The 14854-nt window shown below is 44.8% G+C and overlaps 1 protein-coding gene across 1 annotated transcript in view; it reads right to left on the bottom strand.

Annotated features, from left to right (window-relative positions):
* LOC132886361 (NACHT, LRR and PYD domains-containing protein 12-like) overlaps positions 1–8875 on the bottom strand; it is a 58885-nt gene extending 50010 nt beyond the window's left edge. Inside the window, 4 exon segments of the mRNA XM_060920923.1 lie at positions 65–269; positions 471–567; positions 7827–7937; positions 8808–8875. Of these exon segments, the coding sequence (XP_060776906.1) occupies positions 65–269; positions 471–567; positions 7827–7933 (409 nt within the window). The 5' untranslated portion in view covers positions 7934–7937; positions 8808–8875.
* Positions 8876–14854: the final 5979 nt, after the last annotated feature.

The raw sequence follows: 14854 nt of genomic DNA, 5'->3' as shown, positions 1-14854 counted from the left end.
TGATGCATTTAAACATGAACCAAACTTATGGAGATAAAATAAAGCCATGATTCAGAGCTCTTACTGTTCTGCAGTGTGTGAGCGAGATCTGTGTGGTTCATGTTCTTCAGGAAGTGCAGTGTGATCTTCAGCACTCCCTCTCTGATGCTGCTCTGATCCTCCTCATCCTCCACCTCCCTCTCAGAGCATGCTGGGGAATCTGGACTCAGGAGCTTCTTAAACCTTTTCAGCTCCTTCTGTATCACAGCGATGACTTTGTGTTCCAGCTTCTGGTTAGAAACGCACAGGAACAGATCGAAATATTATAATGTTACACAACGAGAGAGGATTTATTTCAGGAAAAGAAGAAAAGTCTCTTTCTATTCCCAACTGAAACTCTGTCTGATTACCCATAATGCTGCTGTACGTGGATAAAACTGTACACACACACACACGCACACACACACACACACACACACACACACACACACCTTAAATATGGACTCCAGTTGACTTCTGCTGATGTTTGATTTCTTCTTTTGTGGTCTGTGAACCAGTGGTGGCTGGTACTCTTTCAAATAGGGGAGGCTGGTCGGTTACGATATTTCCAGATTTTAAAAGAAAAAAGAAAAAACACATCAATTTTGCCCATACTCTTGCCTCTGATCTGGCTGATTGTTGGCAGGGTCACAAACTGTGAAATAACAGGTTCTTTTGGCCCATTAGCCTACTGTCCAATATACATGATGGTGGTGTTGGGGGGGGTATATTTTAACATTTTATATTTTAAAATTGTGGCATGTTGTTTAAAAATTGATCATTATTGAAAGCAGCTCTTTGTCAGGAACCTCAGCAGTAACAGCAGAGTGTTCTGGAATCGGCACAAGCACTGACCTTGGGGAGCCAAACATAGAGCTGGGTGCCACACATTTCATTCAATGACACTTTCCCTATATTTTACTTATTTTGACTGAGAAATGTTTTATTGACAATTTTGATAACCCTTCACTTTTAATCCAGGTCTGTATTGTGAAATGTTCTCGGCTGTGTTTTTGTTTAAAAATGTTTTCCAAATTGTAGCGGTGTTTAATTCATATCCAGAAAAATATACATTCCAATATAATATACTCAGCATAAACATTTTAAATAGATTCTATATTTTGGTCCATCCATGACATATTACTAAAGTAGCCTATTTACTGTTGTTGATGTGGGTCACTTGCTGTTAGCCAATTCACTTTCTCGTACCAGGAGAGCTGAAAGGAACGAGTATTATTCCCTACCTTTTTCACCAAGTCAATTTGAGGCGTTGGTCTACCCTAATCTTTAATTTTAATTTTTTCCTCGAAAGGAAGACTGGCAAATGGCTTCGCCAAAATTAAATCAGCAATGCTTGGCATCCGTGCGCAGCTTTCTTGCTAGCTGACTAGCCCCCTCAAGTTCAAGTTCAGTCACTCAAATAAATGAAATTTCTGGAACTAAGATAGCAAACTTGACAACACTATATTTACACTTTATTTACAATGAAAATATATACAAACTAAAAAAGCTGGTAGAAACCGTATGTAATGAATGAAATCGAAATGTAAGCTGATCTCTTACAATACACCACAGCACTTGCAAATCCGCATGGGACTGAACTGAAATTCACCGCTGCCTGTCTATATTTGAAACGAGCTGTCAATCAAAGAAAATATCTGGCCGCTTGCACCAATCACCAGTCTCCTTGCGGAAAGCTTTGCCATGTCCCTCCCACTGTGAGGCTGGGAGTCCGTGGGCGGGCATTTTCGCAGTATTTGTCCAATAATCGTCTTGCATTTTGATATTGAAAAGCGCATAGCTCCCAAATGCCATTGAAGTGCACTGAGGCTGGGCTGCATCGCGCTGTCACGAGGGGGAAAAACTCACGCACACATTAGGCGAACTGGGGAAAGTTATAACGGAATGATTTCGCACTGTAGTTGGGTTGAGCACATATATTTCTATGATTCTGGATCTGAAATAGCAATGTTATAAGGTCGGCAATAACATAATCCTAGCGCAATTCATCCTACACGATGTTCGTCATTTTTAGAGGAGGCTGAGCCTCCCTCGTTGTCTTAGAGCAATCGCCCGTGCTGTGAACAAACAAAACACATCCTGTAATATGGACTATATGTACTATAGCTGTCCAACACACACTAATAAATACAGAGACAGATATTTAACACTGTCCTCTTAACACAATACACTGAGTTCAGGATTTCCTCACTGATACTAACATACTTACAAACACATAAATGAATGAATGAATGAATGAAATAGTGACAAACACATGAATGAATGAATGAATGAATGAATGAATGAATGAATGAAATTATTACAGCCTGTAATTAATGTTCGTGTACATGCTAATATAAAATGGAGTGTCTCCAAAAGACTGTATATCGAGTTTGAATTCGTGTTGCACAGATTGTCTTAGTCTCAATTCAATCTTAGTCTAATAAGCAGCAAATTAAATAATACAGACAAATAAAAGTCAAGGCCTCACATTTCAACCAACCATTTTATATCTATAAATGTTTAAAAGGCTCCGACATTAAAAACAGGCTAAAACATGCGCACGCACACAAAAGCTCTCTCCAAACAATAAGTACTTGCACTGTGTTCAAATGCATTTGCAGGGTTCTTTTGTGAGTCAACAACCGCTTCAAACGGAGTCAGTGTTTGTTGTCTGTGCAATCATTTCATGGAAAAACACAAGACTCTTTCTATAACTCAGGCTATGTTCCATGTCCTCATCTCGTCTTCTTCCGCTTTATCTGGGACCGGGTCGCGGAGGCAGCAGTCTAAGCATGGAAGCCCAAACTTCCCTCTCCCCAGACACCTTGGTCAGCTCCTCGGGAAGAACACCGAGGCATTCCCAGGCCAGCCGAAGCAGAGACACATAGTCCCTCCAGCATGTCCTGGGTCTTCCCCGGGGCCTCCTCCCGGGGGGACATGCCTGGAACACCTCCCCAGGGAGGCGTCCAGGAGGCATCCGAAAAAGATGCCCGAGCCACCTCGGCTGGTTCCTCTCGATGTGGAGGAGCAGCGGCTCTACTCCGAGCTCCTCCCGAGTGACTGTGCTTCTCATCCTATCTCTAAGGGAGCGCCCAGCCACCCTGCGAAGGAAACTCATTTCGGCCGCTTGTATCCATGATCTTGTTCTTTCGGACATTATCCAAAGCTCATGACCATAGGTGAGAGTCGGAACATAGATCGACCGGTAAATTGAGAGCTTCGCCTTTTGGCTCAGCTCCTTCTTCACCACGACGGACCGGTAAAGAGACCGCATCACTGCGGAGGCTGCACCGATCCGCCTGTCAATCTCACGCTCCATCCTTCCCTCACTCGTGAACAAGATCCCGAGATACTTAAACTCTTCCACTTGAGGCAGGACTTCTCCACCAACCTGGAGAGGGTAAGCCACCCTTTTCCGGTCGAGAACCATGGCCTCGGACTTGGAGGTGCTGATTCTCATCCCAGCCGCTTCACACTCGACTGCAAACCGCCCCAGTGCATGCTGGAGGTCCTGGTTTGAAGAAGCCAGCAGGACAACATCATCCACAAAAAGCAGAGATGAAATCCTGTGGTTCCCAAACAGGATTCCTTCCGGCCCCTGGCTGCGCCTAGAAATTCTGTCCATAAAAATTATGAACAGAACCAGTGACAAAGGGCAGCCCTGCCGGAGTCCAACATGCACTGGGAACAGGTCTGACTTACTGCCGGCAATGCGAACCAGACTCCTGCTCCGTTCGTACCGGGACCGGACAGCCCTTAGCAAAGAGCCCCGAACCCCATACTCCCCAAAGCACCCCCCACAGAATACCACGGGGGACACAGTCGAATGCCTTCTCCAGATCCACAAAGCACATGTGGACTGGTTGGGCAAACTCCCATGAACTCTCGAGCACCCTATGAAGGGTATAGAGCTGGTCCAGTGTTCCGCGACCAGGACAAAAACCGCATTGTTCCTCCTGGATCCGAGGTTCGACTATTGGTCGAATTCTCCTCTCCAGTACCCTGGAGTAAACCTTCCCTGGGAGGCTGAGAAGTGTGATTCCCCTATAATTGGAGCACACTCTCCGGTCCCCTTTCTTAAAAAGAGGGACCACCACCCCAGTCTGCCACTCCAGAGGCACTGTCCCCAACCGCCACGCGATGTTGCAGAGGTGTGTCAACCAAGACAGCCCCACAACATCCAGAGACTTGAGATACTCAGGGCGGATCTCGTCCACCCCCGGTGCCTTGCCACCGAGGAGCTTGCAAACCACCTCAGTGACTTCGGCTTGGGTAATGGATGAGTCCACCTCTGAGTCATCAGCCTCAGTCTCCTCAATGGAAGACATGACGGTGGGATTGAGGAGATCCTCAAAGTATTCCTTCCACCGCCCGACAATGTCCCCAGTCGAGGTCAACATCTCCCACCCGCACTGTAAACAGTGTTGGCAGAGTACTGCTTCCCCTGCCTGAGGCGCCGGATGGTTTGCCAGAATTTCTTCGAGGCCGACCGATAGTCCTTCTCCATGGCCTCCCCGAACTCCTCCCAGTTCCGAGTTTTTGCCTCCGCAACTGCCCGAGCTGCAGCACGCCGGGCCTGCCGATACCTGTCAGCTGCTTCAGGGGTCCCGGAGTTCAACATGGCCCAATAGGACTCCTTCTTCAGCTTGACGGCATCCCTTACTTCCGGTGTCCACCACCGGGTTCGGGGATTGCCACCACGACAGGCACCGGAGACCTTGCGGCCACAGCTCCGAACAGCTGCGTCCACAATGGAGATAGAGAGCATAGTCCACTCGGGCTCAATGTCCCCCGCCTCCCTCGGAAGCTGGGAAAAGCTCTCCCAGAGGTAAGAGTGAAAGACCTCCCCAACAGAGTGCTCGGCCAGACGTTCCCAGCAGACCCTCACCATACATTTGGGCCTGCCAGGTCTGTCCAGCTTCCTCCTCCGCCAGCGGATCCAACTCACCACCAGGTGGTGATCAGTTGACAGCTCAGCTCCTCTCTTCACCCGAGTGTCCAAGACATAGGGCCGGAGATCAGATGAAATGACAACAAAGTCTATCATCGACCTCCGACCTAAGCTGTCCTGGTGCCACGTGCACTTATGGACACCCCTATGCTCGAACATGGTGTTCGTTATGGACAACCTGTGACTAGCACAGAAGTCCAATAACAAAACACCACTCGGGTTCAGATCGGGGAGGCCGTTCCTCCCAACCACGCCCCTCCAGGTGTCACTGTCGTCGCCCACATGAGCATTGAAGTCCCCCAGTAACACAATGGAGTCCCCAGTCTGAGCACCCCTCAGTACCTCTCCCAGGGACTCCAAGAAGGCCAGATACTCTATACTGCTATTCAGCCCATAGGCACAAACAACAGCAAGAGCCCTCTCCCCAGTCCGAAGGCGCAGAGAGGCGACCCTCTCATTCACTGGGGTAAACTCCAACACATGGCGGCTGAGCTGGGGAGCTATAAGCAAGCCCACACCAGCCTGCCGCCGCTCACCATGGGCGACTCCAGAGAAGTGGAGAGTCCAGCCCCTCTCGAGGAGCTGGGTTCCAGAGCCCAAGCTGTGCGTGGAGGTGAGCCCGACTATCTCTAGCCGGTACCTCTCAACCTCCCGCACAAGCTCAGGCTCTTTCCCCCCCAGCGAAGTGACATTCCATGTCCCAACAGCTAGCCGCTGTGTCCGGGGATCAGGCCGTCGAGGCCCCTGCCTTCGACTGCCACCCAATCCACACTGCACCAGTCCCCTACTGCTACCTCTGTGGGTGGTGAACCCACAGGAGGTCGGGCCCATGTCACCTCTTTGGGCTGAGCCCGGCTGGGCCCCATGGGCAAAGGCCCGGCCACCAAGCGCTTGCATACAAGCCCCAACCCCAGGCCTGGCTCCAGGCTGGGGCCCCGGCTGCACCATACCGGGCGACGTCAAGGTCCTTGATGGTTTCTCCATAAGGGTTTTGGTGAACTGCTCTTGGTCTGGCCTGTCACCTAGGACCTGTCTGCCTTGGGAAACCCTGACAGGGGCATAATGCCCCCGACAACATAGCTCCTAGGATCATTCAAGCACACAAACCCCTCTAGGAGGGGTGTTCCATGTCCAATGATGGTAATTATATTTATTCTCACTATTTTCTTCAAAAAACATCAAATATTACTGTTGTATGGAAAGCATGTTATAATATCACACAAACATGATGTCCATCCTCTGCTTCATTGCACCTGAACTTTGTCATGATGTTCCTGTATTGATTGTTTTTGCTCTGTTCATTTTTCAGTTGAGGGAATTTTATTTTCAAAATCATGGATAAAATTTGTCATTGTCAACAACAACTTGGATCCATCCATCCATTATCTGTAGCCGCTTATCCTGTTCTACAGGGTTGCAGGCAAGCTAGAGCCTATCTCAGCTGACTATGGGCAAAAGGTGGGGTACACCCTGGACAAGTTCAACAACAACTATTTCTTATTGATTTCAAAAGTCTAAAAACGAAAGAAAATATCACTGAAATGGGTTTTCTCATTTAACTAATTTAAAAATCTCAATTTATTATTATCTGCAAAAAATGGGAAGCCCAGGTGGCATGGTGGTGTAGTGGTTAGCGCTGTCGCCTCACAGCAAGAAGGTACGGGTTCGAGCCCCGTGGCCGGCGAGGGCCTTTCTGTGCAGAGTTTGCATGTTCTCCCCGTGTCCGCGTGGGTTTCCTCCGGGTGCTCCGGTTTCCCCCACAGTCCAAAGACATGCAGGTTAGGTTAACTGGTGACTCTAAATTGACCGTAGGTGTGAATGTGAGTGTGAATGGTTGTCTGTGTCTATGTGTCAGCCCTGTGATGACCTGGCGACTTGTCCAGGTTGTACCCCGCCTTTCGCCCGTAGTCAGCTGGGATAGGATCCAGCTCGCCTGCGACCCTGTAGAACAGGATAAAGCGGCTACAGATAATGAGATGAGATGAGAAATGGGAAGCCCCATGTTGGGCAGCCAGTCCGAAGTCTGTGATCAAACAAAGAAAAGTCCTTTTACAATGATTTTAATAGGAGCTGCCATTTTGTTTTGGGACAGTTCTGGGGAGGTACTTTGTACTGGGACAGATTGTATAAAACCTCTGCCATCTCTGGAGGAATTTCAGTGCGTTCCGGAAAACACTCAGTGCTGGCATTGTCTTCACGATTAAGGCGCTTTCAGATAACTTCTTTTGTGGAAGTGTGTTTTTGAAATTCAGACTTCCATGACATTCTCCTGCTACATCCATGAAATTGGTGAAGTAATCTGTCAAGAATGCAGGCAGCAGATGGATGTCAACACAGAAAAAGGATTTTATTCAAGCAAACAGGCACCGGCCAGGTGATAAGTAAACAAAACCTGGCAAGAAATTTAAAAAAAAAATCTCAGAATAGCAAAATTCAAGGTTTGTTCAGGTCAGGAATGGCACACCGAGAGTTTGCAATGATCTGTTGGAATCGTGTGCTGTGGTAACAGTGAACAGGTGAATGAAATCAATAATCAGGTGACTGAGCGGTGAGGTCGAGGCTGGGTTCTGTGGTCCATGGTGGCCATGTTTGAAGGCCACTGTGAATTATGGGAAGTGGAGTCTTGAGTGCTTCCAGGTGCAGATGTGACAGGAGCTCAGTAATGCACAATATCGATTGATGTTTAATCAACAGCTACGTCCAGTCCCCTAATCAGACCAGCTGACTAATCAGACAAGTTGGACTGAATAGCAGCAGGGCTGTGAAAACTAAGCTGACAATGAAGCTGAAGGCAAATGTGTACATTCTGGATTTTGTTTTTGAGAAAAGAATGAAAACATCTCACTATACTGACCTCAGATCAGCAGAACTGTCGCTGTAGGTTTGTGTATAGCACTTTGTCCGTTGAGTCTTCATGGACACCAAGCTGGGTTCTGGTGAGTCTGATCTCTTTCCCTCCATCCTTCTACAACAGAGATATTATTACAGCCAGAAATTCAGGGAAGTGTACATGCTCATATAATATGGAGTGTATATGGATGATTGTATATCGAGTTGAATTAGCAAAGAATCTCTTCAACAATCTTCGTCTAATAAACACAAAATAACACAAGACTTCTGTCTCAAAATAAATCAAAGCCTGATAAAAGTCTTATGAAAGCCAACAGTTCAAAACTAAGGAACATTTACAAAAAGAACCATGAAATGCCTTGTTATTTGGTTTCAGATTAGATTAGATTAGATTAGATTAGAGATTAGATTCGATAGAACTTTATTGATCCCTTTGGGAGGGTTCCCTCAGGGAAATTAAGATTCCAGCAGCATCATTACAGGATAAACAGAGAATAGAAAATAGAGAAAAAACTTCTAGATAATTTAATTTAATTTAATTTAAGTCTTTCCATATACAAATATAAAAAGAATAAGATATGGGGAAGGGGAGGGGGAAGGGGCCAGCAGGAGAGATTGTCAATCTGTGTACATTGTGATTAGTTTTACTCATCATGTCTCATGTGTTTATACAGACCCCTCTGAAAGCACTGGAACAGCAAGGGCAATTCTTACAATTTTCTCATTTACTTGCAGACTATCTGTTCCAATTCTTTTGCTCATTCAAATAATGGGTGGTCTGCCTCCAGAGGTGTCGTGTTCTGTTGCTGAACACATCGAGATGTAATGATCAGGAAATGAAGCTGGAATTCTGATCTTTGGGTTCATATTCATCTTTTGATCTCAAACCCAAATGTGTTTGGTGTGAAGCAGAAATAAAAGAGTTGTTCTTGCTGTTCCAATACTTTCAGAGGGTTCTATTAAAGCTTTAGAAGGAGAAACTCACCTTGTTTGAGTCCTAAAAAGGTTTATTTTCCCCTCGACATAAAATGGAGCTGCTGACTTTCGCTTTCTCTTCCTGCTCTGGTGGGGGAAGGGCACACACACACACACTTGGTCAGGAAGTGCACTAGATGAGGTGTAGGAGCCATTAGTTTGTTCTCTGCATAGTGCAGTCATGTCTGAAGTGTTCCTCTGTGTATTTAATTTATCAGTGAATAAGTTTCTGCTGGGGCGGCATGGTGGTGTAGTGGTTAGTGCTGTCGCCTCACAGCAAGAAGGTCCGGGGTCGAGCCCGGTGGCCGGCGAGGGCCTTTCTGTGTGGGGTTTGCATGTTCTCCCCATGTCCGCGTGGGTTTCCTCCCGGTGCTCCGGTTTCCCCCACAGTCCAAAGACATGCAAGTTAGGTTAACTGGTGACTCTAAATTGAGCGTAGGTGTGAATGTGAGTGTGAATGGTTGTCTGTGTCTATGTGTCAGCCCTGTGATGACCTGGTGACTTGTCCAGGGTGTACCCCGCCTTTTGCCCGTAGTCAGCTGGGATAGGCTCCAGCTCGCCTGTGACCCTGTAGAACAGGATAAAGTGGCTACAGATAATGAGATGAGAAGTTTCTGCTGCTCTGTTCATTCCAGGAGCCATGACTCTTAGAATGCTCACAACAAGAACAAACCTCATGTCCACAATATTGAACTTCAGTGGTGTTTGTCTGTCAGTTGATGAGGTTAGAAATGTAGAGTCAGGTGCGGCGTCTTTCAGTGGATTTAGAATGAAATCTTCAAGGGGATTTTCTCACGTTTCAGTTTAAAATGTTCAAGCTTCACTTTCATTCATTTATTTTCTTTGCCTCTTGTCCACTGTGGGTCGCGGGGGAGCTGGAGCTGATCCCAGCTGACACTCACAGAACTTCACTTCTGAATGAGACTCATGTGAAGAGAAACTGATTTCTGTAGTTTACAGACACATGTTCTATATGAGACAATAAAGAGAGAAACAGGACGATCAGATTCGTGATATATACTGTCAATAAATGTCATATGGAATGCCTATGGGCGGCACAGTGGTGTAGTGGTTAGCGCTGTCGCCTCACAGCAAGAAGGTTCGAACCCAGCGGCCGGTGAGGGCCTTTCTGTGTGGAGTTTGCATGTTCTCCCCGTGTCTGCGTGGGTTTCCTCCGGGTGCTCCGGTTTCCCCCACAATCCAAAGACATGCAGTTAGGTTAACGTGGGGTGGCCTTGGGCTGAGGTGCCCTTGAGCGAGGTACCGAACCCCTGACTTCTCCCCGGGCGCTCTGGTGTGGCTGCCCACTGCTCTGTGTGTGTGTGTGTGTGTGTGTGTGTGTGTGTGTGTGTGTGTGTGTGTGTGTGTGTGTTCACTGCTTCAGATGGGTTAAATGCAGAGGATGAATTTCACTGTGCTTGAAGTGTGCATGTGACAAATAAAGGTTTCTTCTTTCTTCTAAATATGAACCTTTTAAGTTTTATTATTATTATTATTATTATTATTATTATTATTATTATTATATGCAGCAATATAACTGCACACAATTCTTTTACACCATACTGTTACATGATGGTGTTTGATTTGGGTGAAAATGTTTGTACACCCCAAGAGAAAATGAAGCTTACAAAGAACTTGCCGTGTGTTTGGTTTCACAGCCCTTTCTTCATCATCATCATCATCATCATCATCATCATCATCATCATCACAAGGTACAGTCATGGCCAACATGGCGTTAATAGTTTTAAAGGTGGAAAACAATCTAATTCATGAGTTCAGAAGTTTGTACCCCCTTTTCATAACATATATTGGTCAAATATTCTGTAAAAACATGGATGTCCAGTTTTTTCCCACCTTTATATAACTGATTTTATCAGCTCTTTACCTCTAACCACATTTTTAACCAGAGATACATGTTCCTGTTGTAGATTATAGATGTAATTTCCTGGAGTTTCACACATCGTTACAGTTCTTCTGCTGTCAGTGAATGACATCAGAGTTTCCTCAAATACATTTACAATTTCTGGCACTGTCCAGTGATTGATTGTGAAACTGCAGTCATAAAAACTCAACACTGAGATTCTGGTCTTTGTGTGATTTGGAATTGAACCGAGAAGACAAGTGGTCAAAAAGAAGCTGAATGTTACTCTTTTATTTAAAAAGTTCAGCAGAAAAGGAGATCGGTGCCATCCAGTGCGCTGAAAGGGCCTGGTTAGTACTGGGACAGGAGACTGTCTGGGAAAACCAGGGCATGGCACAGGAAGGACTGATGATGTGTTTTCAGTGTTGTTTTCAGGATTTGCAGTATTCGCATGTGCGGCATGTTTGGCCCTGTCGGCTACCATCGTATGAGTTGTCACCGTGAACAGAGCATGCCTAGCGCCATCTATCGGACATGTGTAAAATACAGAAATAAGGCCGTCGCTGGGTGAACAGGGGTACCCTGACAAAAAAGACGTTTATTCAAGTGTGCTTCTCATATACTTCTTTTAAACTAAAAATAAGAGAGTATGCTTTCAGTTTACTTTTTGTTTTACTTATCAGAGATATACTAGTGCATATCAAAAAATTAGAAGATTGTGAAAAAGTTCAATGTTTTCCATCAGTTATTTAAGAAAGTGAAAATGTTATATATTATAGACTCATTACACATAAGCTAAAATGTTTCAAGCATTTTTCTATTTTAATTTTAATCAGTATGGCATACAGTACAAAAACATTAAAAAACCATCTCCAAATATTAGAATATTTCATTTCGAGTTTGAGTAAAACAGTATGAACACAGCGTACCTCTCGGTCTAGTTCAGTACACACAACCACAATCATGGGGAAGACTGCTGACTTGACTGTTGTCCAGAAGATGATCACTGATGCCCTCCACAAGGAGGGTAAGCCACAAAAGGTCATTGCTGAAAAGGGTGGGTGGAAAAGGTGCACAAGCAACAGGGATGGCCGCAGTCTTGAGAGGATTGTCAAGAAAAGTTGATTCAAGAACTTGGGAGAGCTTCACAAGGAGTGGACTGAGGCTGGTGTCAGTGGATCAAGACCCATCACGAACAGACATCTTCAAGAAAGGGGATACAACTTTCGCATTCCTAATATCAAGCTACTCCTGAGCCAGAGACAATGTCAGAAGTGTCTTATCTGGGCTAAGGAGAGAAAGAAATGGACTGCTGCTCAGTGGTCCAAAGTCCTCTTTTCAGATGAAAGTACATTTTGCATTTAATTTGGAAATCACAGTTCTAGAGTCTGGAGGAAGAGTGGAGAGGCACAGAATCCAAGGTGTTTGAAGCTCAGTGTGAAGTTTCCACAGTCTGTGATGATTTGGGGTGCCATGTCATCTGCTGGTGTTGGTCCACTGTATTTTATCAAGTCCAAAGTCAACACAGCCATCTACCAGGAGATTTTAGAGCACTTAATGCTTCCATCTGCTGACGAGCTTTTTGGAGATGCTGATTTCCTTTTCCAGCAGGACTTAGCACCTGCCCACAGTGCCAAAACTACTACCAAATGGTTTGCTGACCATGATATTACTGTGTTTGATTGGCCAGCCAAATTGCCTGACCTGAACCCCATAGAGAATCTATGGGGTATTGTCAAGAGGAAGATGAGAAACACCCAACCCAAAAATACAGATACACTGAAGGCCACTATCAAAGCAACCTGGGCTTCAATAACACCTCAGCAGTGCCACAGACTGATCACCTCCATGCCACACCGCATTGATACAGTAATTCATGGTAAAGGAGCCCCAACCGGGGGCGTCGTGGCTCAGGTGGATGAGGCGCCGTGCCGTGGGTACGGGGACCCGGGTTTGGTTCTGACCCAGGGTCATTTCCCAGTCCCTCCCTGTCACTCTCTCCCGCTCATTTCCTGTCTCTACACTGTCCTGTCTAATAAAGGTGAAAAAAGCCCCCCCAAAAAAAATATCTTTAAAGGAGCCCCAACCAAGTATTGAGTGTATAAATTAATATACTTTTCAGAAGTTGGACGTTTCTGTATTGTAAATCCTTTTTTGATTGATCTTAGGGAATATTCTAATAATTTGAGATACTGGATTTCATGTAATGAATATAGAATATATGAAAGTTTACCTTTTTGAATTAAATTATGAAGAAAGGAACTTTTTCATGGTATTCTAATTTTTTGAGATGCACTAGTACTTAATAAAGTTATACATACGTATATTTGGCTTATACTGAAAAGTATACAGAAAAGTCTAAGTATATTAAACTTCTCCTGATACTTAAACATTTGATCAAGATATACTGAACAAAAGTGTAATAAAGTATTAAAATATTTGTGCCTTATAGAAAGCCTTGTTGACTCTTAATTCCATGCAAGGTTTGATTTATTTATTTATTTCTCTTGATTGGGATAATAAATTTTATTTATTTATTTTTAGAGCTTGGATGTCAGTTTCAGTTGTCATTGCCATGGTTTTATACTTTGGCATTTTATACAATGTTGCTTTAAATTTTGATTTTTAAAGGAAATGAATATGTTCTTCATCCTGAGGATCTGTTGTTATTTTGTGAATTCTTACTTTTAGAACTTCACTGTAACTTAAGGTCCAAAACAAGTTGTCTCCTGGTAGTGCGCATGAGGTAAGGGTTAGGGCGAGAAAACTAATAGTATACGGAGAAGGATAATTGCAGAAAACTTCAAAACTAAAAGAGGTTAGCACGGTCGCCTCACAGCAAGAAGGTTCTGGGTTCGTGGCCGGCGAGGGCCTTTCTGTGTGGAGTTTGCATTTCCTCCGGGTGCTCCGGTTTCCCCCCCAGTTCAAAGGCATGCAGTTAGGTTAATATGGGACTGCCTTGGGCTGAGGTGCCCTTGAGCGCGGCACCGAACTCCCAGCTGCTCCCCGGGCGCTGTTAGCATGGCTGCCCACTGCTCTGGGTGTGTGTGTGTGTGCTCATTGCTCACGTGTGTGTGTTCACTGCTTCAGAAGGGTTAAATGCAGAGAGGAATTTCACAAGTGTGTGATGAATAAAGTTGTGCTTTCTTCTTTGTTCTTTAAAAAGTGGACTAGGTTGTGGCAGTGGGGGCGTGGCCTAGCATCAGTTTGCAAATGGAGGGCGGGGCCAGTGAAGGTGAGTGGCAAAGTCAATGCACCTGTGGTTAATTAATGTTGTGTTTGTTGTTGCAGTGACAGAGGATAGAAAAGGAGGGAGAGAGCAGAGAGAGGGAGGCTCTCCTGACCAGAAAACATGTGAGTGAGCAGCAAGTGAGTAAAGCTGGAAAGCAAGAAAATAAGTAAAATAGTGTGTGAGAACATCAGCTCTCACCTGCTGTTTCTGTCCTCCACCCACATCAGGGACTCATTACAGAGGTGTAGATCACCAGGAACTAATAGTATATTTCCAATATGCTGTAAAGTATACTTTAGTAAACTAAAAAGTGGACTAGAAGTAGAAAACAAGTAAACTCATAGTATATTTCCAGGACACTATGAAGTCTGCTTTTGTAAACTAAAGAGTGGACTACAAGTATAGAACTAGGAAACTATTAGTCTATAAGTTTACTTGTGGTTTACTTGCAGTACAAAATAAAGCATACTAGTTGTATCCACAAAGTTTACTTCTCTTAGACTTAAAGAATACTTTTTATAAACTAAAAGTGGGCCAATTTAGTCCCAAGAAATATTAGATTAGTTTACTGACAAGTATACTGTAAGTGCATTGATATCAGTATACTTGGTACACAAAAGTATACTGAAGGAAAAATACATTAACTTTACTAAAGTATAATTAATAAAATGAACTTGAAGTATATTTATTTCTGATAAAGGTATCACAGATCAGAGCCAGAAAACCAGATAAAAGTATTTCACTGCATGTAGTTTGTCTGCTATAAACTTTATCTGCTAAGTTTTTGTGCGAGAAACTACAAACCTGGGGGCAGCCATGGCCTTGCCAGCAGCCTTGGGCTCAAAGGGTCGCCGGTTTGATTCCCAGAACCGGCAGGAAAAATGTGAGAGGAGTTGCGTAAATGAACAGCACTTTCCCCCTCCCTCTGTATCATGGTTGAAGTGCCCTTGAGCAAGGCACCTAA

The sequence above is a fragment of the Neoarius graeffei genome, chromosome 5, assembly GCF_027579695.1.
Source record: "Neoarius graeffei isolate fNeoGra1 chromosome 5, fNeoGra1.pri, whole genome shotgun sequence".
Classification (NCBI taxonomy): Eukaryota; Metazoa; Chordata; class Actinopteri; order Siluriformes; family Ariidae; genus Neoarius; species Neoarius graeffei.
Note: the sequence above shows the minus strand (reverse complement) of the source record. Positions and strands in the feature narration are given on the sequence as shown.